At 41.8% G+C, this 27,543-nt stretch overlaps 1 protein-coding gene across 7 annotated transcripts in view; it reads left to right on the top strand.

Moving 5' to 3' along the window:
• The first annotated feature begins 7,731 nt into the window (after positions 1 to 7,731).
• Dennd1a (DENN domain containing 1A) overlaps positions 7,732 to 27,543 on the top strand; it is a 453,328-nt gene continuing 433,516 nt past the window's right edge. For 2 of the 7 annotated variants that reach the window (XM_048342167.1, XM_048342121.1), the window contains exon 1: positions 7,740 to 8,021. In XM_048342167.1, the coding sequence (XP_048198124.1) occupies positions 8,005 to 8,021 (17 nt within the window). In that variant the 5' untranslated portion in view covers positions 7,740 to 8,004. Of the gene's footprint in view, positions 8,022 to 24,835; positions 26,034 to 26,254; positions 26,338 to 27,543 lie in introns of those variants that run through there. The other 5 variants (XM_048342177.1, XM_048342185.1, XM_048342131.1 and 2 more) reach the window with 5 other exon arrangements.

Raw genomic sequence — 27,543 nt, 5'->3', positions numbered from 1 at the left:
TAGCTAATGGAGGTGTCTGTGGGTACCACATTCTCCCCTTAGATTATGGGGTCAAGGAAAGTCTGGATTCCCCCAGCCAAGAAGGAGTCCCCACCTGCCCAGTCAGTTGTATGGGTAGATCCTTGACCAGCTTCACCATGACAACAAAAAATGTAGATGTGTGCTCTGTGTGCGCACACACACTTATCTATTTGTTTCAAGAGAAACTGGCTCATCCTTGTAAACTCAATACTTTAGGAGTGTTTACAGTCCTCTCCTAAGAAACTGACTACACAGTACGAACTATTTTGTTAACCTCATGCAATCTAGGACAACACACACACACACACACACACACACACACACACACACACACACACACACACACACACACCCCGACATGACTTCATGAATGATTTGGGCAACTGCAATGGTTAAATGTGTCCCCAGCATAGATGAGCCCGGAAGAAGTAGACTCACGCTCAGGCTGCAGGCTCAAGTCTACATATGTTTCTCTACATTGCTCAAGAAAATAACCCCAAACTCACACACATTCTTATGTTATAAAGCCATGAGTTATTTTCCCCTTAGCCTTCAAGGGTAAAGAGTCCATTAAGCTGTCATCGGTCACATAACCAGCAGGAAAAGTTGGGGCAGACAGTTTGGCTTTAGCTGGCCCGAGCACACATGTTCAGCCCCAAGATGAACACTCTCTGGTGACCGTGTGCATTCTGCTCTAGCAGCAGAAATCAATTATTCCGACTGCTATTAGAGAGATGATCTGGTTGGAGGCTTGCTGTGAATGCAGCCTTCATTTACTACTGAGCTCTTTACATGAATTACATCTTTTTTATTATAAGGAAACAGGTTTGGAGAGAGAAAGAGACTGTCACAGAACCAGAGCACAGTTTGTGCTAGTTCAGCCTCTGTGCATTTAATTACCTTGGTATCTTGCCTCTCTTGCATATGCCCTCTATTACAAAAAGCTCCTACTTGTTTTTGTCTCCACTGTGTTATGCAGGCTAGCCTCAAAGTCAAGATCTCCTTGCCTAAATCTCCTGAGTGCTAGGACTACAGGTGTGCCCTCCACATCTAACCTATTTCCCATATGTCCAGTGGGTCACATATTCTGTGTGAGGCCCCACAGATGATCTCATTTAGTTGTCATCACAGTCCTATAGGGCAAGAGCTTCTATTATCTCACGATAGCCAAAGAGAATGATATTTAGAAAACCAGAAAGGATTTACCCAAAGTCCTTCAGCTCCAATGTAACAGTGTGTGTGAATGAAGGGAACTGTTTTCTGCTCGGCTACTCTGGTCTCCCAGCCAGTGATACAGTGCAGAAGCACAGGGGCACAAGGGGCAGTGCCTTTGCCAAATTCAGAAGCAGCTTTACTGAACAACCCAGATTCTTTTTTCATGTAGGTAAAAGCTTTTTCCTTTGAATGAAGCAATTATGTTTGAAAAGCAAAAAATAATTTATGCATATTAGCTAATGAGGATGCTGTTCAGGATATTTTTAGCTTAGGAGAGAGAGAAAGAGAGAGAGAGAAAGAGAGAAAGAGAGAGAGGAAGAAGATATGGAATGCTTAGTATAAATTGTTTTAGAAGAAACAGCTCTGGAGTCAGGTAGTCCTTAGCATAAGTCCCAGCTCTTGCCACTTTTGGCTATGTGACAGGGCATGGAGGTAAATGGAGACAAAGGTTAAAGTGGTCAATTTTATGTTTTGTACATTTTTGCTACAATTTAAAAAAGAAAATAGAATAGAAGCAAACACATTAACTCAATATATACTAAGTTCAAATATATGTATGCCCTTCTCAAATCTTGTTCACTGATTTATTGTTCTTAGGAGACATGCATCAAAATGAAGACTTTGTGGTCACTTATTTATTCAAATGAATATTTACTCAGTAAACATTTATTAACTACTGCCTGCAAGACAGAATTGTACACAATGCTAATATTTAGATATGGCTAGTGGTTCACGTTTATAATCCTCTCTGTTGAGGAGGCTGAGATTTGAGGATCAAGGTTCAAAGATAGAGAAGCAGACAAATGTAAGAGACTCTCATCTCCAATTAATCAACAAAAGTCCAGAACTGGAACTGGGCGTCTGTGGCTCATGCCTTTAATCCTGGCTATTCAGGAGGCTGAGATATGAGGATCCATGTTCAAGGGCAGCCTAGGCAGAAAAGTCAATGAGACTCTTACCACCAATTAAGCACCAAAAAAGCCAGAAGTGGAACTCTGGCCTTGAGTGAAAAAGTTCAGGGACAATGCCCAGGCCCTGAGTTCAATCGTCAAGATGGGGTACAGACAAAAAAAGTCAGAACTGAAGGTCTGGCTCAAGTTGTAGAGCATCAAGTATGAGCCAAACAACACCACCACCCAGTAAGAGCACAAAGTCTTGAGTTAAAGCTCCAGTACCAGCGCGCGCGCGCGCACACACACACACACACACACAAATTTAAGCATGAACAAACCTGAATTTAGCAGAATATTTTTACTAGCCAAATACCTACTTATTGAATACAAGCAAAGAGCAAGCAGCTTACATTCTATTTCTTTTTTTTTTTTTTTAAGTCCAAGACCAGTAGTTGCACTTGGTACCTGCCACTTTCATTCACTAACTAGTGATCTATCAACTGAGCCACACTTATAACCCCTGGGTTACATTTTTTATTTTATTTTTGCTTTTTCTTCTTTTTTGTATGTGCTGGTCCTAGGGCTTGAATTCAGAGCCTGGGCACTTTCCCTGAGTTTTTGTGTTCAAAGCTAGCACTCTACCACTTAAGCCATTTCTGGCTTTTGTGTTTAAATGGAGACAAGAGTCTCATGGACTTTTCTTGCTGTCTTTGAATCTTTGGTCCTCAGATCTCAGCCTCTTGACTAGCTAGGATTACAGGCATGAGGCTCTGGTATCCAGATTGTCTTTCCTTCTTGAGGTGGGTATTTAGCACCAACTTTTTAAGAAAGGAAGTAAAGTTCAGAGAGTTTCTAATTTTCTCAAGGTTCACTGAACTAACAATCTGCTGAGCTCATTCCCTTTGCCGTTGGTATATCCTGTCTGCATTTTTCCTTTTGTAGACCCACAGTTCACTTTGTGAACGTGAGAAGCAGTGAGTAGTTCTATAGTTAAGAATGCTTGGTATGCTTCTGCATATCCCAAAGTTATTTAATTGTATAACCCTTCCTTTTTGAGTAAGGAGAGCAGGACTTCTATTAGTGAACTGTGGATTTTTTCTGCAGAACATAACCATGACACTCAAGAGAACTGAAAAACATATGTCCACAAAAATGTGTACACAAATGTTCACAGCAGTGTTAATCACTTTTAATACCCCCAAAGAGAAAACAATAAAGGTCCATCTACAATAGGTGGATCAACAAAATGTCATATACGCCACCTACTAGAATACCATTTGGCAACATAAAGAAGTTCTCATACATGCTCTGCCATGGATAGACCTTATGCTAAAGTGAAAGAAGCCAGAGGGAACAGCCACATGTTACATGACTATAAGAAATCTCTAGAATAAACAAATTCATAGAGGTAGGAAGTAGATTCACAGTTTCCAGAAGCTGGAAGGAAGGAGAAAAGGTGAATGACTGGTAAAGGATTTGGGGCTTTTTTTCTGGAATGATAAAAGTATTCTGGAATTAGGTAGTAGTGATATGACTACTAAAAAAAAATCACTGATGTGCAATAGTAAAGGGCTGTATTTTAGAATGAACTAGACAAAAATTTAAAAAAAATTAAAAAAGAATACAGTCACATCTGAGTGCAGGTGGCTGATGCCCACAATCCTAGTTGCTCAGGAGGCTGAGATCTGAGGATCTCGATTTGAAGCCACTTGCAGGCAGGACAATCTGTAAGATGCTTAGTTGAAGTTAATCACCCAAAATCCAGAAGTAGAGGTGTGGCTCAAGTGGTAGAGCACTGGCCTTGATTGGAAAAAGCTAAAGGACAGTGTCCAGGCCCTGAGTCAAAGCTCAAGCACTAGAACACATGTGCATATACACATGTACATATACACACACTACAGTTACAACTTCGTGTATTAGGGACAACAGATCTCATAATTAGGGAGTACTAGGGCACTTGGGAGAGGCTGATGTCCTTTACTCATTAGCAGAACCATCTAAATCTTAAGCAGAAAAACCAAATAGGTACAGTGGGGCAAGCTTGGAAGTTGAAGAGAATCATGGCATCAGCACAGGTGGTACCACACCCTCTGTCTGACTTTTTTATCTGCTCCATCTGCTTAGCCTATTTTGACAACAATGGAGCAGGCAAACCCCTTCTCTCACCAGAAGGTTTTAGTTCCAACAACGGATGGACTTGGCAGAGAGGTCTCATTTTATCTGAATGACATCAGATTCAACTAGATTTAAAGAAATTATAGACCAATAAACCATTAAATTATAGAATTTTGGAACTGAAAGTCAGTTGGGAGAGAGATTACTTGATCTGACTTTGGTTAGAAGACACTGAAACCCAAAGAAATGCAGACTCCTGCCCAAGGTCACAGACCTAAGCTTGGCTGAGAATGTTGGCCATCTTGCAGTATCTGTCCTCCCCTGTTTCATGGAAATGCCAGCCCCTGCCTTCAGCTGTGCACATGATTATCTGGAATAAAGGCCAGATTTCCTAGTGAGATGAGGTTGCACGACTAAGTTCTAGCCAGTTGAGCAGACATGGAAATAGTATGAGCAACTCGTGGGAAGTACACTAAGGTCAGAGTGTGGGGTGGACATGCCTTTCTTCCTTCCTGCTGCCTGGGTTGCAGATTAGATAGCTAGAGTTCAAGTAGCCATTTGGGACCATAAAGTGGAAACTGCATTTGTAGAATAAGAGAGAAATAAGAAAATTCTAGTTTTCTGATAACTATGGAGTTGTCATATCAGCTCTGGAATGTTTATTTCTATTTTGGGGGGGCGGGGGCTGGAACAAGGGCTTGAACTCAGGACCTCACATTTCTGGACTGATACTCTTATCACTTGAGCCATGTTTGCAGCCCAGCTTTTTGCTGGTTATTTTGGAGTCTCATCAGACTTTTCTGCTCAGGCCAGCTGAGTAGCTAGGTTTACAAGTGTGAGCCTCCAGAGCCCAGCATTATTTCTACATCTTACATGAAGGAAAAATGAACTTCTCGCTTTTCAACTAGTGTTATTTGTCTTCTATCACTTATAGTTGAATTCTTACTATAGTAAGAATTTAAACCATAAAGTTGGGTTGGTTACTCATGCCTGCTGAATCCAAGCACAGAACTAGTTATTGTGATTAATAATAATAAAAAATATTTCCAATGGGGTAAAACTCAGTGGTAGACTACTAGCAAGGATGAGGTTCTGGGTTTGATTCCTATCACTGAAAACAATCAAACAAACATTAAACGATACAGTGTTAAGTGATATTAAGTGTGTTATATATGCTAGCCACTGTGTACTTAGTAAGTTTCATTAACTCATTTAATTCTCAGGTCAATTCAATAAAATAAGTCTATTATTATCATCATCTTCATTTTACAAAGACCTTGAGGCAATGAGAAATGGAACAAGGGGCTGGGGATATAGCCTAGTGGCAAGAGTGCCTGCCTCGGATACACGAGGCCCTAGGTTCGATTCCCCAGCACCACATATACAGAAAACGGCCAGAAGCGGCGCTGTGGCTCAAGTGGCAGAGTGCTAGCCTTGAGCGGGAAGAAGCTAGGGACATTGCTCAGGCCCTGAGTCCAAGGCCCAGGACTGGCCAAAAAAAAAAAAAAAGAAATGGAACAAACTTGCCCAAGATCATTTACATAGTAAGAGGCAGAGGTGAGATTTGAACTTAGGCAGGGTGGTTCCAGAATCTTCACTTTTAGCCTCTACATGTCCCGTCTTTAGGATTTGAGTTCCTGGTCATTCTCTATACCATTTTACAGAAGAGAAAAAGGAAACTGACAATTGTATAATCATTTGCTTAACATCATTCTGAGAGTGCTGTAGCCAGCATTTGAGGCCAGATTCCTAACTCCCAGTCTGTGTGCTCTCCAGACCACCATGATATCTCAGGGACCACCTGGGCAGACCCCACCCTTTGCATCCCTGTTCAACACACACACACACACACACATACACACACACACACACACACCCAGCAGGCACCCAGACATTTTTGTGGCCAGGATGGCTACAACTTCCTTTGAAAAGCAGCCAGCTTTTGCCCTCTACCAAATAACTTTGTTTTATTTATAGTCTCCTGCTCAGTGCTTTTGAACTGACTGTTCTTTCCAGGGAAGATCTTGATAACAACTGTTACTTGGAGAGGGTTCATAGGAACCAAGGTGAATAAACACCATGGAGACCCTGCCTGTCTAGCAGAACTTTGCTCCTGGGGGTGTTTATAAGTTGGTGTTGGTGTCTGGGTGCAAAGGCTTTGAATTCAAAGTGTCAGTTTGGACATTTTTACTTTTAAATTTAATTAAAAAAATTCATCATTTGCCTCCAACAACCTCCAGGTAAAGGCAAAAGAGAGAAATTGTCTTTTTCCAGAGGTAGCTTTAAAATAAGGAAGTTTTTCTACTAATTTATCTTGTTTTCTTTGCTCCCTGCCTGGCTTAGGCCTTAGGATGAGTTATTGTACTAAGTATGGGATAGGTTTAAGTTGGGGAGACACTCCCTGAATTTAGAAGACGTAAAATGGCAAAAGGGATGAATGACATTTCAGAAAACTGTTGGGAGAGGAGGAGGAGGAGGAAGAGAGAAAGAGAGAGAGGAAAAGGAGGGGAAAAGAAAGTCTAGTCTTAAAATTGACCTCATGAGTTTGTGGTGTCTTCGGGCTACGGGCCAAAGGTGCCACCCTAAAGGTGTCTGGTCACACGTGTGGCTGGTATTACTCAGCTTTGCTGTTAATCTTGGCATCGGGAGTTGCTATTCGTGTCACTTTGGAGATATGCCTGTTTCCTCTGTAAAATGGGAGGATAAACTCAAAGTTTGAGTATTGTGAGGGTGGCTATGAACCAGGCATGGTGAATATGGTGTTTGATTCAGAAAGGACACATTCTTCTCACGGTTCCTTTGAAGCCTTCTCCTGGCGGGGGTGAGGGGGGGAGGAATTAAGTCTGGGCGTTGCCAGAATTAAGCCCTAAGGACCGGTAGCGGTCGGTCCTACTGGCTCTCAAATACTTTCATTTGTATTCATTTGTTGTGGCCACGTGGGGTTTCTGTAGGGGAGCCCTCAAGCTGACCCCGTGAAGGAAGCAGAGGTCCTCACGAATAGAGAACTGAGCCTCCTCACAGGTCCTGCCAAGTCCCCAAGTGGCTTTCCTGTGGGGGTCTGAGAAAAGAGGAAGGGGTCTTCTTCCCGGATCTCCGGATCCAGCGCTTGGTGCGTCCGAGAGGAGGGCTTCTGAGGAACTTACCGGAAGGTCTGAGGATTTCAAAGGGAAAACCGGTGTTTCCTATTGAGGCCCGAGTGGGCCGTCTCCTCAAGGAGAGGCATGGCCGAAGGCTTCTAGAGTGGGGTTGGGACAGAGGTTGGGAGCGAGTAGCCTAAGTCGTGGCTAGTACGAGCTTCGGGAAGCGAGCCTAGGACCGCGAGCTGCCAAGAAGCGCGGCCCCCGGCCCCGCCCCCCGGCCCCGCCCCTAAGCTGAGACCGCGGAGCCGACTGACGCGCGGTCCCTGCTCCCGCCCCTCGAGAACGGACTACACTTCCCAGCAGCCCCTGCGCGCGGCGGCGCGGGCGGGAGGGGGCGGTGGTGTGAGAGGCGGAGGGGGCGGCGCGCTCCGGTACGCGCGCCGCCGACCATGGCGTTTGCCCGGCCAGAGCGAGCACATTAACCCCGGGAGGCGGCGGCGGCGGCGGCGACGGCGGCGGCAGCGGCAAGGGAGCGAGCCTCGAGCGGGCGGGCCCCAGCCTGAGGGAAGGGAGGAAGGGGCGGGGAGAGCGCCGGAGGGAGGCCGGTCGGCCGCGGGCGGGCGGGCAGCGCAGCGCAGCGCCAAGCGGGGCCCGCGGGCCCATGAGGAGGCCGGGGGACCATGGGCTCCAGGATCAAGTGAGTGCGGCCGGGCGCGGGGAGGCGAGGCCGGGCCAGGGCTGCAGGCCGCGGGCCGCGTGGGGGACTTGTTGCTGGGACTGGAGGGGCGCCCCGCGTGCCGGCGTCACGCGGGGAGGGGGTCGGTTGCCATGGCAATGCGGGGAGGCGCAGAACGCGCTGGGTTGAGGGGCGCGGGTGGTCAGGTGTCCCCTCTTCACCTGAGGGAGGGATCAGCGGAGGTTACTCGACGCCCCTCCTCGGGTTTATCAAGAGCCCCAGAAAATGGTCAGGCAACTGTTGAGAGGGGGAGTGGGAGATATCCGGAAGCAAGTCCTCTGATGGGTGTGTTTGGGCTCCCCTCCTCCCCCCTGAGATTTGGTAGGTCTTGAGAGAGGTGGCAGCCTGACTGCTTGAGGCCTGCGGCCCGAGTAAAAAATGGTACTGGGTTCTAGGAGACCGGAGGACATGGAGGGCGGGCCGGGGCTGGGGGCGGGGAGAGGCTGGATGGTCTGAAAAGAGGCCCTGCCTTCTCTCCTATTTACCCCTCTTATCTGAGAGTCTCCGCACTGCTAGGGCCAAAGGCTCTGAAGGAAGATACCTCTGTGTTGTAACTGAGCACCTGATCTTGATAGTCTTTCGAATGGCTTTGTAATCCAGTCTGGCAAATTCCTTCATTCATTCATTTTCAATCCCCTGTGGGGACTTAGTTTTCTGGGTTTTTGTGGGATGGGGACATAGTTTTCTGGGTCTGTGTGGGGAAATCGTTGACACTTGTAACTTCAGAACTCAGTGAAACATTGTTGCCCTCCTTCTGGGCTGAGAAGTTGACTTTGGAAAGTGCAACTTTTGTATGGTCCAACTTGGGTGTGTTTCTTTGGACTGTCTCTCCCTTTTCAGTCAAGTCTTCTAATGACCTCTCCCTTCCTCAGCCCCAGATCATGAGATGCTTTATTGCTAATCTCTAACAAATGTTCGCTTTTTCTCTATGAGTAATAGAATTATTTAAGGGCATTTAAAAACAGAGTTGACGCAGCAGAGGCTTTCTCCATAAAACAGCCTTCCTGGGACACTTGAAACCCTCTTATAGGAAAGACTGTGGAATGTGTTTATTTCAGCGTTTTCAGAATTGTACTAGGGAAGTTTAAAAAGAGAAGTGTCTCAAGGTCGAAACCTAATAATTATTCAAACATTGCATCTTGTGTCCAGGTGATACCATGCAGTGTGACCCTTGCCCAGCCTTGCATTCCCCTGAGTGGTTGGGCTTCTCATTTACAAAATGTGTAATATGTCTTGCCCCAAGACATCTGCTAAATGAAATTAGGAAAGTTTGCTTATGGAAATGAATATGGAAACATTAATGAGCTGTGTTTTTGTGAAAATGAGGTGGGGGAGGGGAGTTAGAAGCACATTCCACATGAGAACTTGATGTGATAGAAAAGTAAAAGCTATAGTTTGTGAAGTAATGCCATTAGAAGGCACTCCCAAGTTTAAGTCTTCTTTCCAAATAAGAGCTGTAAACTTGGAAATACTTCCCAAAAGCCAGTCAGAGAATGTGTGAGGATGCCTATCTTTCTTGTTAACAGAAAAGTTCAGAGACTTCCCTGATAGGAAACAGCTAGTATTATAACAAATCAGCATTAAAACTCTATCAGAAAGCAGAAGTTGGTGACCAGCTGTCAGATTTCCTCTCTTGCTCTCCATGGTAGCAGATTGACAAATATACTTTTCAAGTATAGTTTGTGGCACCCATCATGGTAGTATCTGATCCCTTGGGTGAGGGAATTTCCTACAGCATGAAATTATAATAAGCTAGAAATTAGTATGAAGAATGGCTTTACTGATCTTAAAAGTAGACGCTTCTGTGGTAGAAACTTAAGCTTGGGAAATAAATATGTTAGCTTGTGAGACTGAAAAAATATGAAAGAAGTTATGAAAAGTAGTTGTGATTTATAGTGACTGTTGATTATGCAACATCTGCCTGTAGTTAGGAATAGGGATAAGACAGTTGGTGAGGAAATTCTTCATTAGAGAAAACTGAGCTTTGGCAACTATTGGGCATTCTATCCTAGCAGGACAGAACAGACATTAACTCAAGACGTATACTTGGTTGAGGTAGAAGGTACGTATGCAGGCTCTGGTATGTAGGACGAAGCAGGAGTGGAAGCCAGATAGTTCACTCCTATCTAAGCAGCAGAGCACTGTCTATTTTCTTTTGCTTATCTTAGATACCATGTGGCATTACTGGGACATATTGAATCATATTTGGGTTCAAATTCTAGCTTTTTCTCATGGTAACTATGAAACTTGTGCAGACATCTGTTAATTTGGGTTTCCTTCAGGGGATGCTGAGGGGGAGGGTCCTGCTTTATCCAGGTAGCAGGATTATTATGAGTACTAAAGACAGTAGCAACATGAATCCCGGGGTATATTAAAAATGAAGTAATTGTTGTCCTTTATACCTTCTTATCAAAGGACTAAGAGCATCTGGTATATTTGTGCTAGAAATATCAGAGAAATGGATGTTTCACTTAATGGAGGATAAAGCTTTAATGATCAAGGAATTAAGACTGTTAACATAAAGAGCAGTACTTACTATTGTTGCATTATTAAAAATAAACATTGATTAAAACGCTATTGTGTGTAATTTTGAAGCTAGTGTCTTGCTGTGTATGATCAGTGGTAAAGCATGTGGGTTTCTAGGAATGGGTGGTGAGATTTTTGTACTTGATCAGACTTTCAAGCTAAGGCTGATTGCATATAGTCTCTGTCGGGGACCATGGTAATGTTTAACATGGATTAGCTCATCAAACCTTCACAACTGTCCAATGGTGCTATTTCTTAACTACATTTTTTTCAAATGATATAATGTGAGATGCTGTCATGCTGTGAGTCTACAAGCCTAAGGCCAGGAACCCTGTCTTTTTTTTTTTTTTTTTTTTTTGGCCAGTCCTGGGCCTTGGACTCAGGGCCTGAGCACTGTCCCTGGCTTCTTCCCGCTCAAGGCTAGCACTCTGCCACTTGAGCCACAGCGCCGCTTCTGGCCGTTTTCTGTATATGTGGTGCTGGGGAATCGAACCTAGGGCCTCGTGTATCCGAGGCAGGCACTCTTGCCACTAGGCTGTATCCCCAGCCAGGAACCCTGTCTTGATGCCCCTGCTATCAAGATGAGTGCTCTGGCACCCATCTGCACCCCCTGTCATAGGCCAGGTGTTCCTCATTAGCATTTCAGTAATTCCTAGTGTTTGGCACTATGACAGTAGTCATAGTGGACATTCAGTTTCATTCAGTGTATCTCAAACTCAATGACTGGCTTATGATTGTTAGGAACAGAAATAGGTTTTCAACTAAGACAATTCCTGATTTTAATGCACATAGTGTTAAAAGACCAGTTTTCTATGAAAACCCTATTTTATTATTACTATTATTAGTTGTGGGGCATGAACTCAGGGACTGGGCACTGTCCCTGACCTCTTTTTGCTCAGAGATAGGGCTTTACTACTTTTTTTTTTTGGCCAGTCCTGGGGCTTGGACTCAGGGCCTGAGCACTGTCCCTGGCTTCTTTTTGGTCAAGGCTAGCACTCTGCCACTTGAGCCACAGCGCCACTTCTGGCCGTTTTCTGTATATGTGGTGCTAGGGAATTGAACCCAGGGCCTTATGTATACGAGGCAAGCACTCTTGCCACTAGGCCATATCCCCAGCCCAGGACTCTACTACTTTGAGCCATAGCAGCAATCCTGGTTTTCTGGTGGTTAATTGGAAATGAGAGTCTCTTGTACTTTACTGCCAGGGCTGGCTTTGAACCTTGATCCTCAGATCTCAGCCTTCTGAGTAGCTAGAATTACAGATGTGAACCACTGGTGCCTGGCTTCTAATAGAACTCATGAAGAGTTTTTGTATTTCATAAGTTTAAGCCATATTTCCCTGGTTTAGGCAGGCTTTCCCTTATTTTCTCTAAAAAATTATTCTATATTCATTTTAATAAAGGAACATTACTATGTGTCAAACCAAACATAGAATTGACAAAGGAACAAGAAGGTCACTCATACCAGGTATTACCCTGGGAACCTAAACCTTAAGCCAAAGCAGACATTTTTTTAGAGGAATGAAAGGAGCAGTGGTAAGTGACAACCTTTGACAGGTATGTTTAAATCTTATTTAGTGTTTGAGTGATCCTGGTAGACTGGAATGTAGTTAATATGAAGCAATTTAACTGATAATGCAGACACACAGCAGGAAACTGTGGCAGTTTAATATTGTTTGTGGTGACATCCTAGAAATTGCTTCCAGGCACCAAGTACAGGAAGTGGGTTGTAAGTAATAGAAGGAAGTATTCTAAGTGAGTTTGAAGAGACCTGACATTTATGGGTTTAGAGGAAGGCATACTGTTAGATGTGAGGATGTAGGGACAGGACAGGGCAACCAAATTGGCCCGTGGTATTTATTCTGCATTAGCCTGTGTACTTGTCTTCTGTTTCCGTTAAGGTATGAACACTTGGTATCCCAAGAAATTTATCTGTTCTTTCATTTGTTCTGTTACTAAAACTAAGAAATGTAAGAACATATTAAACACATAAAAATGTACAAAACAGGTGGTAGTACTGTCTCTGGTGGTGTGTCAAATACCAGGGACACAAAAATGAAAAGTCTTTTCTTCAAGGCTTTCTAAAGAAATATACCTAAGTGCACAATAAAAACACCTCAGGCTTCTTAGCACCCCCCCCCACAAGTCGAGTAGTAAGATAATTGCTATGGTGGCAGTGCAGCTAGTGCCAAATATGTGATGAAATGAAGGAGAAGGGGGAGGGGCATTCAAGAAAGGAAGGACTCAAGGAAGTGATGTTTAAGCTGAGAGATGAGTAAGGGTCTGAAAGGGTAGAGGTGGTGGCAGAGAGTAGAGGGAGTGATGTATGTTCGGATATGGCCTACTGGGGAAATAAAAATAGTACCGTTTACTTAGGTGTTCAGAATTGTGTTGAACATAAGGGGTTATATGGTGAGCACTCCAGATTCATTCCTAGTCATGATGCTTTCAGTTTGGTGGATCCGACAGATAAACTGATTAACAAAGGTATATAGATGTGTTATAAAGCAAATGGCACTAAGAATGAGAGTGGTTGTCCTAGTTTAGACAAGTGTGATGAGGGATGGCCTCACCGTGGAGGTGACATTTGAGTTGAGACTAAAAGGATAAAAAGGCATTAGTTATGTCAAGACCTGGGCAAGACCTATTATTACGGTCCCCAGAGGCCCAGAACCAAAACAGCACTGCACAGATTTCAGCAACTGCTAGTGGGTATGAGGAGTAGATGACAGTAAAGAGGATTGAAGCAAGTTCAGAGAGCTTGAGTGTGGTCTTGATCAGTAGTGGTAACCTGAAAAGTGCTATCCTAGGATGTAACATACTATAAAATTTACTTTTTGGAAGTAAATGGATTTTTACCATTTCCACAGAAGTATAATAGACTACCACTGTCTTAATTCTGGAACACATTCCAGAAAGGAACCCCATACCTGTTAGCAAGTATTCCCTCAGATTCTTTCAGCCTTAGGCAATTTAGTTGCTATAGATTTTTCCTGTTGTGAGCATTTCATATGACAGAATAATAAATAATCATTTGTATATTTAGCTGCTTTCACTTAGTGTAATAGTTTATCCATATTGGAGTATGGATGAATGTTTCATTACTTTTTATTGCTAAGTGGTATTCTGTGTGAGTGTACCACATTTTACTCATCCATTTGTTCTTAGGTGCTTGAGTTTTTCTACTTTTTCACATTGGAATACTATTATTGTGGGCATTTTTTGTGGACACAGTTTCATTTCTCTTGGGTATATACCTAATCATGGAATTGCTGGGTTATATTAGGTAACCTTGTTTCAAATTCTGAGGAACTGTTATAATTGTTTTCCACAGTAGCTGCACTTTATGTAAAATATCATCTTCTTGTAGCTTTGATTTGGCCCACTAGTTGTATAGAAAATATGGGATCAGGATAGACAGAGACAGGCTTCTAAAGAGGTTAAGACTTGAACTGAAAGAAGGGAGACGTGGAGAAGGGAGAAGGGAGTCCCAGAGGAAGAATAGTAGAAGTTATTTATATGGCTTGAAAGTGGAGATAAACGCATCACATCGTTGTTAAGTACAGAGAAACAGCCTTGGCTTCTTAACATAGCTGTGCTCCAGTCTTTTTTTGGATTGCTCTTGAAAGATCCTATTACCAGAATGCATGGCAGACTTTTTCTTGTGGTTGGTTGTACAGTACATACATAACTGCTTTGTGATGAGGCTAGGTTGGGATGTGGTTTCCTCTTCTGGCCTTCTCTCTATGTCTCCTCTCTTTCCTCTTTCTAGCACAGTGCTTCCCTTCCAGCCCTTATGAGAGACTGTAGAAAGACTTGGAGTGGTGGTGGAATAGTAGGTTTCTTGGAGACCAGCCTTTCATGACTTTTCTGAAAGACACATCCCATCATTCTACTACTTAGCCATTGTGGTCAACTTGTAGAGGGTTGTACTGCTGATAAGGTTGAAATGGAAGATAAAACTTGGAGTTTTGCTCTAGGAAAACTTGCTTGCATTCAGGTTCTTAACTGTTTGAGTTGCTAGCTGGAATTTGGTTACAATTTCAAAGGTTCAATCTTGCCTGGCCCTAGGGAACTAATCTGGACTTACAACATCTTTTTTGCTTAGAGAGACTGTTGGGTCATGGAAAGATAAAGAAGGAAGCAAAACAAAGAAAACAAAATAAAGTTGATCTCTTCTACTCTTATTGGAACCCATACCTGTTCATTCCAAGTACAGTCAGGTGCCCCACAAGGGCATTTTTGCCAGTGATGCGTTAAATATACAACTGATGGTGGTCTCAAGACTATATTGCTAGTGATGCAGTAGCCTTAGCTTAGTAAATACTTTGATTCTCCTACAGTCAAATTGTCTAATGACAATGTCCATTGTCAATATTTCTAAGAATATTTTTCAGTGTTAAGAAGTATATGACTGTCTTTAGGATTGTGAAGGAGCCAAGTAAAAATAAAAAAATGATTAAAGTAAGCTGGGTGCCAGTGGCTCATGCCTGTAACCCTAGCTACTCAGGAGGCTGAGATCTGAGCATCATGGTTCAAAGTCAACCTGGGCAGGAAAGTTTGTGAGACTCTTGTCTCCAGTTAACCACCAGAAGACCGAAAGTGACACTTTGAATCAAAGTGACAGAGCACTAGCCTTGAGCCAAAGAGCTCAGGGACAGCACCCAGGCCCAGAGTTCAAGCCCCATGACCACCACCACCACCACCAAAAAATGATTCAAGTAGAAACAAAGAGCAAAAAATATATTCAGAATATGTATATTTCCACAGAAAAGTCAAATGACATTCTAAGAGTTCTCTTGGAACTTGGTTGTGGCATTTATAATATACTTTTCTCTTAAAGATACTGTTAAAGGCATTCTAGGCAGAGGGAACTGTGCTAAAATCATAGATAAGAAGGCTAAGAAGTATAGCTGTGCAATAGTGAATATGTGGCTACGGATGACAGAGATGAACGTGAAAAAAATTAGAGTTATGCCTTTGGGAAATGATGCTATTTGAAGGGCTGCATTAGGAATACAGTAAGATCAGATTTGGGTTTTCATGTACATTGCTTTGGCAGTAGTAGTTCTTTTTTTTTTTTTTTTTTTTTTTGGCCAGTCCTGGGCCTTGGACTCAGGGCCTGAGAACTGTCCCTGGCTTCTTCCCGCTCAAGGCTAGCACTCTGCCACTTGAGCCACAGCGCCGCTTCTGGCCGCTTTCTGTATATGTGGTGCTGGGGAATCGAACCTAGGGCCTCGTGTATATGAGGCAGGCACTCTTGCCACTAGGCTATATCCCCAGCCCTGGCAGTAGTAGTTCTGAACAGTGATAACTTGCTTATGCAAGATGACCCACTGGGATGTGAGAAAAACATAGTAGAACTATTATTTATTTTCATATCAACCTTCAAAATTATTATTATTTTTGGCCAGTCCTGGGCCTTGGACTCAGGCCCTGAGCGCTGTCCCTGGCTTCTTTTTGCTCAAGGCTAGCACACTGCCACTTGAGCCATAGCGCCACTTCTGGCCATTTTCTCTATATATGGTGCTGGGGAATTGAACCCAGGGCCTCATGTATTTGAGGCAATCACTGTTGCCACTAGGCCATATCCCCAGTCCCCTTCAAAATTATTTTTCTGGGCTGGGAATATGGCCTAGTGGTAGAGTGCTTGCCTCGTATACGTGAAGCCTTGGGTTCAATTCCTTAGCACTACATATATAGAAAAAGCCAGAAGTGGCACTGTGGCCCAAGTAGTAGAGTGCTAGCCTTGAGCAAAAAGAAGCCAGGGACAGCGCTCAGGCCCTGAGTTCAAGCCACAGGACTGGCCCCCCCAAAATATTTTTGTTGTGAATGTAGTAAGGCATTGTTATTACTTATAAATAAATAAATATATGTATATATATATATATATCATGCCCAATCTTTTAATTGATAGGAATGAATGGGGGAAGATAGGAGCTAAATTATAGTTCTGTGTAATAGTTTATAGCCTTACTTGAAAATCAAGGCCTGAAGTGAAGTTTTGGCAGTGAAAAGAAGAGGGATTGCAGAGAGCTTTTAGGTAGAATTGACAAGACTTGGTGACAAATTAATTACATGTGAGACAAAAGAAGAATCAAAGATGATCTGCCTAAGGTAGCGAAGGAATATTATGTGTTTGTAAGATGAGGTCTGGTTTATGATGTGCTTGCTTCTCTGAAGACAAGGGAAAAGTTATAATTGGGAAAAGGAATTTGCTCTTTAGTGAGATAGGAAGAAATTTAAGCGCTCCATGGTGAGCGTGTGTGCTTTGTTAGAAGAGTAAGATTTAAGTGGACTGGTCCAAGTGAAATATGTCCATGGCAGATTTAGGAAGAGAGAATGAAAGAGAAAGAAAGCAAAGGAACCCATTTATTTATTTATTTTTATTGTATTATAAAGGTGACGTACAAAGGGGTTACTGTTTCATAAATCAGGTAATGCATACAATCCCTTTTGGACAATGTCACCTATTCCTTTGCTCTCTCCCATTTCTTCCCTCTAGTCCCAGCCTACAAATTGTATAGTTCATTTTCAACATAGGTCTATTGAGTACCACTGCTGCTAACAAAGAAAACAACTTTTCTTTTTCTTTTTTTCTTTTTTGGCCAGTCCTGGGCCTTGGACTCAGGGCCTGAGCACTGTCCCTGGCTTCTTCCCGCTCAAGGCTAGCACTCTGCCACGTGAGCCACAGCGCCGCTTCTGGCCATTTTCTGTATATGTGGTGCTGGGGAATCGAACCTAGGGCCTCGTGTATCCGAGGCAGGCACTCTTGCCACTAGGCTATATCCCCAGCCCCAAGAAAACAACTTTTGAACTCACATTAGCTACAGGAAAGGTTTTAGGGATGTTGCATTGGTCTTGCCTAGGCCATAGGAGTAAGTGGAAAGAAGGAAACCAATCTAGAGAAGGTACGTTTTGACTCATATGGGCAGCTCTTGTCTTGTATTCAGGGTACTCCTGCATGACAGGTGGCTGGGATAGGGATGTGTGCATTGGAAATTTGAATTCCATTTGACCCTAAATGTCATAACCAACTTAAAATTTACATAATATCTCCCTGAGCTCTAAACTTCTGAGCTTCAGCTTTTTTTTCTTTCATTTCTAAAAGGAAGTGAGTAAATATACCTTTAGGGCTGATATCATGTCTAGCCTTCAGTGAAGATGTGTGCTTAGCAAATGGCTTGCCAAGGATAATGTATGCAATTGTCTGAAAACCTGATGTTAAAATGGAAGCAAATGTTTTTCTTTTCTTTTCTTTTTTTGCCAGTCCTGGGGCTTGAACTCAGTGCTTGGGTGCTGTCCCTGAGCCTCCTTTTGCTCAAGGCTAACACTGTACCACTTGAGCCACAGGACCACTTCTGGCCTTTTCTGTTTATGTGGTACTGAGGAATCAAACCCAGGGTTTCATGCATACTAGGCAAACACTCTCCAACTAAGTCACATTCCCAGCCCCAAATATGTTTCGTTTTTTTCCCCCTATGTAAAGTGTTTGCTTCCTCTTACAGAAGATGTTAGAAAGATGCATAGTATATTTTACTGAGTTTATTTGAAGGGTTAAGATCCTCATATATGGAAGGCAGTATTCCTCTTGCAGGTTTGGAAAAAGGAAGCCTGAATAATGAGAAAGGTAAGGTAAGCACTCAGTTAATTGGGTTTGTAATATTTAAGAACATTTTATGTCCTTTTTCTCATAAATATAAGGAAATTATATTCAGTTAAAAAAATTCCACCAGAATTTCTTGGTTTCTTTTGAGTTGATACCACTAATTCACTCCAGTAACATTTTTCTATGGTGCTTATAATAATTATTTTTGTTTTGGCTATATTGAGGCTTGAACTTGTCCTCATGCTTGCTGGGCAAGCACTTTACTATTGAGCTATACCTCCAGCCCAGGATTATTATTATTAACTATTTTGAACAAATTTAAATACCTACAAGACAAAATAGTATAATGAGTGCCCCCCCCCAATCAATTTTAAAACTATTTTATAGTGTTCCTAGTTTCATTTGTAGGTAACTCATTATAACTCTCTCCTCTGTGCTCTAGTCCTGGCTTACTTTGAAGGAATTCCAGATGGTATATCTAATTTAAGTATGATTTCTATCACTGGAGCAATTTTGCCTACTTTTCTTTTTGGGTAGGGTTACTGAATTTTGAGCTCAGGGCCTTGTGCTTGCTGGGCAGGTGCTCTACTCCAACCCTTTTGCTGTATCTGTTATATTTGAGATAGTGTCTTCCTGCCCATGCACCTGCCTACACCATGCTTTGCCTGTTTTGGACTTCCCATTGTAGCTAGGGTAATGTGTGCTACTAAGCCTGGCTTAGTTAAGAAGGATCTTATGAGCATTTCTGCTTGGGTTATCCTTCATCCACAATCCTATCTCAGCCTCCCAAGTAGCTAGAGTTATAGGCATGAGCCCCTGGTGCCAATTTTGCCCATTCTTTTTTTTTTTTTTGGCCAGTCCTGGGGTTTAGACTCAGGACCTGGGCACTGTCCCTGGGTTGTTTTTTTTGCTCAAGTCTAGCACTCTGCCACTTGAGCCACAGCGCCACTTCTGGCCATTTTCTGTGTATGTGGTGCTGGGGAATTGAACCCAGGGCTTCATGTATAGGAGGCAAGCACTCTTGCCACTAGACCATATCCCCAGCCCCAATTTTGCCCATTCTTAAACTTCAAATAATTGTAATCTTGCAGTACTCAAGTGTATCTGGTTTTTTATTTTGTTTTGTTTTTTATTCTTTTTTGGTTAACATCTTGTCTAAAGATCTGGTGTGAATTGTTGCACATATTATGACTCATTCTGTTTCTTTGCTATGTAGCTCTATTATATAATATGGCAAACTTTATCCATTATATTAACCATAGACATTTAAGTTGGATCCCATTTTTGGCTTTCATGAATAAAGTTACTATACATATCTGACATTTAACACAAGTGTTCCTTTCTGTTGGGTTTATGCCTAGGATTAGAATTGCTTGTTGAGAGTTTACAAATATGGTTAGCTTTAATAGATGCTGACAGTTTTCCCAAAATTGCATTGGAATTTATACTCCATCAACTATATATGACAATTCCACTTGTTTCATATTTAGTGTTTCAAGTTGTTAGTCATTAATGGGATAGATTTATAACGTACTTTGATTTCAATCTGCATTTTCCTGATGATGAGCACTTTGTCATATATTACCTTGGCCATTTGTCTATCTTTTGTGACATGTTTATTCATATTTGCCCTCTTTCACTGGGGTTATCTGTCCTTTGCTTTTTAATTGGCAGACATCCTTTACATAACTGTAGGAGTACTTCAGATGTACATATATGGCAGAAAGCCTTGCAGGGCTCCATCTTGCCTTTTATTTGTTTAGCTTTGGTTAACAAATTCTTAAAATAAGTTTATCTTCTCATTTATTGTTACTGTTGTTGTTGCTATTATTGGTAGTGCCCTTCCTGGGACTTGAACTCAGGGTCTGCCTGTTCACTGTCCCTGAGATTTTTTGTGCTTAAGCATCAGGTCTTACTGATTCATGTGTTTGTCTTCTCTACAGTTGCCCCTTTGGTCCAGGTCACTGTGCTCTTCTACCTTAATGGCTCAATTTCTACCTGGCTAAGTTCTTTCTACTATTCTTGTTTCTTTCTGGTCCAGTCTTGCAATATCCAGGGCAAGACTTCCAAAGGGAAAATCTGACATCATCTCTCCTTGCCTAAAATCCTTCAGGTACCACCCACACTTCCGGTTATACTACAGACACCTAAGATGACTCAGGGCCCTTTTTTATTTTTATCCTTTTGATGTTGAGGATCAAACACAGAGTGTCCTATCACTGAGGTATATTACCAGCCCCTAAGCCCTTTGACATCTCAATGCTGCCTATTAAGTGAAAACACTAACATATATTGTACTCTTCTGAACCAAAGTCCTTATTCCAAATTCTTTATACTTGTTATCTCCTTAGGTGTTTGCTTGCATTTTTTAGACTTACCCTCATCAGGAACCCTTTGGAGCAGAGACTATCATGTTCTCCATTTTATGGGTTGCCCAAAGTTACAGAGCTAACAAGTAGGTAACACATAGCTTTTCATGAATTATGTTTTTCTCATCATGTTCCTGTGACATAGGAATGGTTATTGCTGTCTTTTACAAATTAACTGACTAAAGTTGGAGATTTTAGATAGTTTGCCTAGGGGTGCACAGATTATGTGTGTGGGAACCCAGATCATGTTCCTTCGAATGTGTGCTCTTCTCCATGTTAGTCTACTTCAGTTTCACATATAGCACTCCTTACCTCCCGTTTTTTAGTGCGCACACATGTGCATACGTGTGCCCACACACAGGTTGGTGTCTCGTCGTCTTTAGGCTTCAGGTCAAATAGAGCTCTGGCTGAGAAACTTTCTCTGAACATTCCTTTAAGTCTTCTTTTGTACCTTGGCACCGTGCTCACTAGCCCTGACTGTTACCTGTTCTTTTACTGTTTTTCCTTTAGTCTGTGACCTTCATGAAGTGAGGTACCCTGAGAGTCTTGCTATTAAACCTTGAGTACTTGCATAGGTGACAAGTAGTAGACACTCAATTAATGTATTTTGAATAACTAAATGGATGTTTTGAATGCTTAGTGAAGTTTGGTGTTGACTGTGTTTCATTCTTTTTTTTTTTTTTTTTTTTTTTGGCCAGTCCTGGGCTTTGGACTCAGGGCCTGAGCACTGTCCCTGTCTTCTTCCCGCTCAAGGCTAGCACTCTGCCACTTGAGCCACAGTGCCGCTTCTGGCCGTTTTCTGTATATGTGGTGCTGGGGAATCGAACCTAGGGCCTCGTGTATCTGAGGCAGGCACTCTTGCCACTAGGCTATATCCCCAGCCCTGTGTTTCATTCTTAAGAGTATACTTGGTAGTGTTTTTAAGTATTTAATTCTCTTTTTTTTGGTGATAGTTCCACCTAACTGATAATCCCCAAATCATGTAGCTTTAGCAATTTCCTTTGGGATTATTAATATTTATATTTCTGCTGTTTTTCTTAGGCTAATGTTATGCTATGTCTGTGGAGTAAATACTGATAATCAGCACAGAATGACAATCCAGAATGTGCTAGTTTAGCTGAAGATGGCAGTTCAGGTTGTCTCACTTGTGAGTAGAATACAAAGTCAGTCATTCTTACACTAATCACTGAAAGTTGTTTCTACTTTACCTGTAAGCTGGTTATTCTCTTTGGTGCCTCAGGATAGTTAGGTATAGCCTGGAATTAAGGAGGAAGAAGTTTATAGTGTCTTGATGCCCCCCTCCCCTCTTAGTATTTTCTCAGGTAAATTGGTCTGACCTTTCCACCTTGGTCTGACTTTCTCATAGGAAAAGTTCCATACTGCACAGGAAAGAACAATTTAGCAGGAAATAAGTTGCAAATTATTAGTTCAGTGGTGCTTAAACATGTTCAGTTGCTGGAATACCTAAAAGTGATAGAATTCTGTGGAATACTATGAAATATTTATACATTAAACTTCAAATTACATCCTCCCCCCGAACAGACCCTATTTTATACTGCATTCTAGAATAGAGAGTAGCAGGTGAGGAAGGTATAAGAAAAATTTATAGTAATAAAACTTAAAATTATATTACCTCATTTTTTTTCATGCAAATTGGGAAAAGGCCATTTTTGGACTTTAGCTTCCAAACCTACAGCATTTCAAGTACCATAGTTGGAAAACCATTAAATTAATTGACTGTGGGGGGAGGAAAGAGAAGCTGAAGTGAAAGGTGATCATGATACCATGGTTTTCATTTTGGGAACGCTAAAGATTCATTCATAGGAGCTGGTGGATCAGAAGAACTGGCCTGGGGATCCCTAGGTTGAGTGTAAATTAATAATAGGCTAGGGAGAAATATGAAGCAGGTAGTTAGAAGATGGGCATAAGGACCCTTTACAGAGTAAGAGCATTGCTAAGTGTTGGCTATCACTTGCCAGGAAGAAGGACAGAGATTTGGAAATTATTGGCCTGGATATAGCCATATCTATATAAGAAGGGATAAATAATGAGGCATTGCTACAGTAGAAAATTATTCATAGAGTAAAAGAAGATAATTAGAAGAAAGTCTATTACACGATTACATTCTATTCTTGATATTAAAATACCCAAATGTATAGTGTTAAATGTTGATGTAGTGGTTTTATTTGGGTGTTGGATCAAAGAGGAGCTTTTGTGATAGGGGAACTACTCTTTCTTATTTTTCTTGCTATGCATTCAGTGGACTGCTTGACTGTGTTCTGTTGTCTGATCTGGAAGATTCTTAATTATTTTCGAACCAAGAACTAAGGGAAAGTGTGAACTCTGAAAGGAAAATAGAGCATTAAAAGCAACTTTCTGTTGGTTGTATTCCTTCAGTTCTCTCTTTCTGGGATATTGATGAGTCTTATTGTCTGTGACCTTTGAGACACATCTTGCTATGTAGGGGGTTGACTTTAAATTCTTGCCTCAGCCTCCTTTAAAGGCACATATCATTATACCAGGCCCCTTTTGTATCTTTTACTTCTATCCTTTCTCATTTTGAACCTTATTTTGTGTGATTTTTTTTGAGATTCATTAATTTTTTTCTCTGGTTTTACCCTTTCTGGTCTTAAGCTATTTGTTGAGTCATCCAGCCTTATTTTGAGGAATATTTTGTTCTTTTAAATTTTGCTTTGTCATGTCATAGTTTGTTTCCTCCCTCCCTCCCTCTCCTCCCCTCCCCTCCCCTCCCCCCCTGATAATAGAGTATCTTGAAGTCTTTGAAAGTCTGTTTTTGCCATCTTTAGTTTAGAATTTCTTTTTTTTTTTTTTCAAATTTTTATTATCAAACTGATGTACAGAGAGGTTACAGTTTCATATGTTAGGCATTGGATACATTTCTTTTTTCTTTTTTTTGGCCAGTCCTGGGCCTTGGACTCAGGGCCTGAGCACTGTCCCTGGCTTCTTCTTGCTCAAGGCTAGCACTCTGCCACCTGAGCCACAGCGCCACTTCTGGCCGTTTTCTGTATATGTGGTGCTGGGGAATCGAACCCAGGGCCTCATGTATACAAGGCAAGCACTCTTACCACTAGGCCATATCCCCAGCCCTGGATACATTTCTTGTACTGTTTGTTACCTTGTCCCTCATACCCCCCCCTCCCCCTTAGAATTTCTTATTTGTGGTCATTTCTTGAAAGAGTTTCTGATTTTTGCCTGTAAGCTCACATTTCTTGGAACTTCCCATGAAAAATGTTTTAAGGCTAGTTAATGTAAATTTTCCCAGAGAGAACTTATGTTTTTGGGGCCACTTTCAGTTTGGGGCTGCCTCAACTTACATTTCTGGTTTTGACCACTAAGTGGCAATTCTTACAAGGCTTGGCTTATGGCTGAACTTGGAGGAGTATTTCCCTTTCTTCCTGAGTGCCAAGTTTTGAGGCCAGTGGTTGTTTTCCCCAGATCTTGAGGCATGTGTGGATGGATTTTCTTTGTGGTCATTCTTGTTGTTCTACTTTATTTTATTTATTTATTTTTTGTGATGGTCTTGGGGCTTGAACTCAGGTTCTGGGTGCTATCCCTGAGCTTTTTTAGCTCGAGACTAGTATGCTACCATTGGAGCCACAGTTCTACTTCCGACTTTTTGAAGTTTATTGGAGATAAAGAGTCACACAGACTATCCCGCCATTCCTGGCTTGGAACTGTGATCCTTAGATCTTAGCCTCAGAGTAGTTAGGATTACAGGCATGAGCCATCAGTGCCTGGCTATAGTTCTAGTTTAAATGATGGGTGAGAGTTATCTGTTATGCTTTCCATCTTGGGCCAAACCATATTATATTGGGTATTTCTGTAGCCCCATTAAAGTGGGACAATGAAGCTTGCATTGGACTATATAAAGGCCTGCTAGGAGAAAGCTAGTTTTTATTATCTTTGGTTATCGTATTAGCTTCTTGGCTTTGGTTGGTTCTTCTGAATCATCCCCCTTTCCTTTGAAAACCCAGCAGTGTATTTTTATTTTATTTTATTTTTTTTGCCAGTCTTGGGGCTTAAACTCAGGGCCTGAGTACTGTCTCTGGCTTCTTTTTGTTCAAGGCTAGCACTCTACCACTTGGGCCGTTTTCTAAATATGTGGTGCTGAGGAATTGAACCTAGGGCTTCATGTATACGAGGCAAGCACTCTTGCCACTAGGCCATATTCCCAGCCCAGCGTGTATTTAAGAAGGAGGAAAGAAATCGCTATCCTTTAAAAAATTTTAAAAATTGTTATTATAGGTGATGTACAGAGATAAGTCATTATTTGTAGTTGTTTTTAATGGGATCCGAAGTGTACTCAAGCTGGCATATACCAGAGTGAAATTCGTAGCCATAGTTTTCCCAAGTTCAGCCAGGTAGACTTAGGTCCTGTTCTTAAGACTCTGCATGAACCTTCATACTCCAGGGCTGTGTTCAGGCTGTCTCCTGCTTACAGTTGCCTCTCTCCACCAGATCTCCCTGCCAGATGCTGTTCATCCTGTAGCTTTCACTTCATGACCCACTGCTACATGATGCTTCTTTTGGTTGTTGTAGCTCACTAGTTCCCAAATGTTTGAAAAGCTTGTACTGGTAAAAACTTAAAAACACATTTTGTAAAGCCACATTAAAAATGATTCTGTCACCATAATTATATTAAAAGAAATTATATTTTTACATCCAAAGGGCAGGAGGATCATGGCATCAGATAAATGACAGTTTTTATAATTGAATTAAATACCTTTGTGTTGAAAATACCATACACCATTACTGTTTTTCTTACTCTGCTGCTGACTGGCAAGATTTCATTGAAGATTGTCCACAGATAGTCAGAACCATAGCCTTACCTTAGAATGAAGTCTTCAATTTGCAAACCTGCAGCATTTTGTTTTACCCGTTATTTATTTCCTTATTACAGCTCACAGTTGCCTGTTTACCTTTACATTAAATTATGTTTTGTCTCCTTGACTAGGTTGTAAGCTCCTTAAGAGCAGCCATTATCTATATGTATTTAGATTACTCATAAATATGTGTTGAGTGAGGTAAATTTAGATGCCTCAGATGATAGTTGAAATCTAGAAATATTTATAGAACATACATTTGAGTCTATTACAGCTCTGAATGTTTATTTCTCCAGGAAGAGAAGTTTTAATATGAATCATGAGTCTCTTACTCATCTCTCTCCTTAGAGAATTTCATTCAGTTAACAAACTTACACTTGTTAAAAGCCAGGCCTTTTGTTGCGGGCCTGGGAATAACAGTCTAGTGGGTAATATGTACATAGAAGTAGAAAGTGGCATACCACCTGGGAAGCTTTATAATAAAGCTTGGAAACAAGTCTTCTGATCTTGTGGAGAGCAGTTGAGTTAGGGAAAGCCTCAAAAGAGGAGACATTTGTCCATTCATTCACTTACCCGTTTACTCAGTAAATCTCTGTTAAGTGCCACTTGGCCAAGCACTGGTCTAGGTGCATCTTTTTTTTTTTTTTTTTTTGGCCAGTCCTGGGCCTTGGACTCAGGGCCTGAGCACTGTCCCTGGCTTCTTCCCGCTCAAGGCTAGCACTCTGCCACTTGAGCCACAGCGCCGCTTCTGGCCGTTTTCTGTATATGTGGTGCTGGGGAATCGAACCTAGGGCCTCGTGTATCCGAGGCAGGCACTCTTGCCACTAGGCTATATCCCCAGCCCTAGGTGCATCTTTGATGAACAGGACATTGTTAGAAGACAACACATTTTGGGCAGGGAAATTGTGACCAAGAACATGCCCTTTTGAGGTAAGAGCACTGGGGATTGAGTTCATATTTGTAGATATCTGTAGATATTTGCCTTGGGGCAGTCTATTTTATTTTTAATTGCTACAGGACAATTTGAGTTAAAAAAAATTTCCAGGTGATTTGACACTGTATAATTAATACAGTAAAAATGAAGGTGATAAGAGCATGAATTTTATGGTGGCTTTGCAATCTATGCTGAAAACTCACTAAGGTCTGAATAAGGTCCAGAGTTAGAGGTATGCTCATCTTAGAAAAGAAACCCCAAGACTATGAAGGACTGTAGAGCCCAAACATTTGTTGGAAGGGGGGAGGTTGGCAGAAAGGCAGATCACACACGCTGTAAATACTAGATGCATCTCAACTCCTATATCTGAATTTGTATCAGGCTCTCTGGGAGGCCCAGAGGACTGCTCATAGAGCGCTTAGGATCTGAGTCACTGTTCTGCAAGCCGTTGCCTTAGGGGCAAACACAGCATGCCGGATACTGTGGTTTTTGAAGGAGGGATTTCATGAGTATATGCAGTTGCCCAAACTCATATACTTATAATGACTACATTCTTTCGTATGTGTATACTAGAATTCGTATAACTGTATGGATACAGTTGTGTATTATAAGCATTCAGTTAATTTTAAAAAGGAGCTAGACTATAGAGCCACACTGTCTAGGTTGCTATCTCAGCTATCTTATAAGCTATTTGACCTTAGGTTACTTTCTTTTTTTTTTTTTTTTTTTTTTTTGCCAGTCCTGGGGACTGAACTCAGGGCCTGAGCACTGTCCCTGGCTTCTATTTTTGCTCAAGGCTAGCACTCTATCACTTGAGCCACAGCGCCACTTCTGGCTTTTTCTATATATGTGGTGCTGAGGAATCGAACCCAGGGCTTCATGTGTATGAAGCAAGCACTCTACCACTAGGCCATATTCCCAGCCTTAGTTTACTTTCTTAACTTTCTTATATTTCAGTAGGATTTTGGGGGATGAGTAAATGAAAGAATACATGTAAAGTGCTTAGAATAATACCTGATGCTAAAGGGCTTCGAATAATATCTGTTGCTTATGTGTACAATAATGTTTAGAAAGTCTTTGGTCTTGTGTAGAGTGTCTACTCTTATTGAATGGGACTTTCTGATCATAGGCTTGGCTAAGGATTAAATAAGAAAGAATGTGAATGTAAAAGAAAGTCATCAATAAAGGTAGGAGTTGTTGGC

This window comes from Perognathus longimembris, chromosome 1 (genome assembly GCF_023159225.1).
Source record: "Perognathus longimembris pacificus isolate PPM17 chromosome 1, ASM2315922v1, whole genome shotgun sequence".
NCBI classification, from domain to species: Eukaryota; Metazoa; Chordata; class Mammalia; order Rodentia; family Heteromyidae; genus Perognathus; species Perognathus longimembris.
This window is presented reverse-complemented; position numbering and strand designations above follow the sequence as displayed.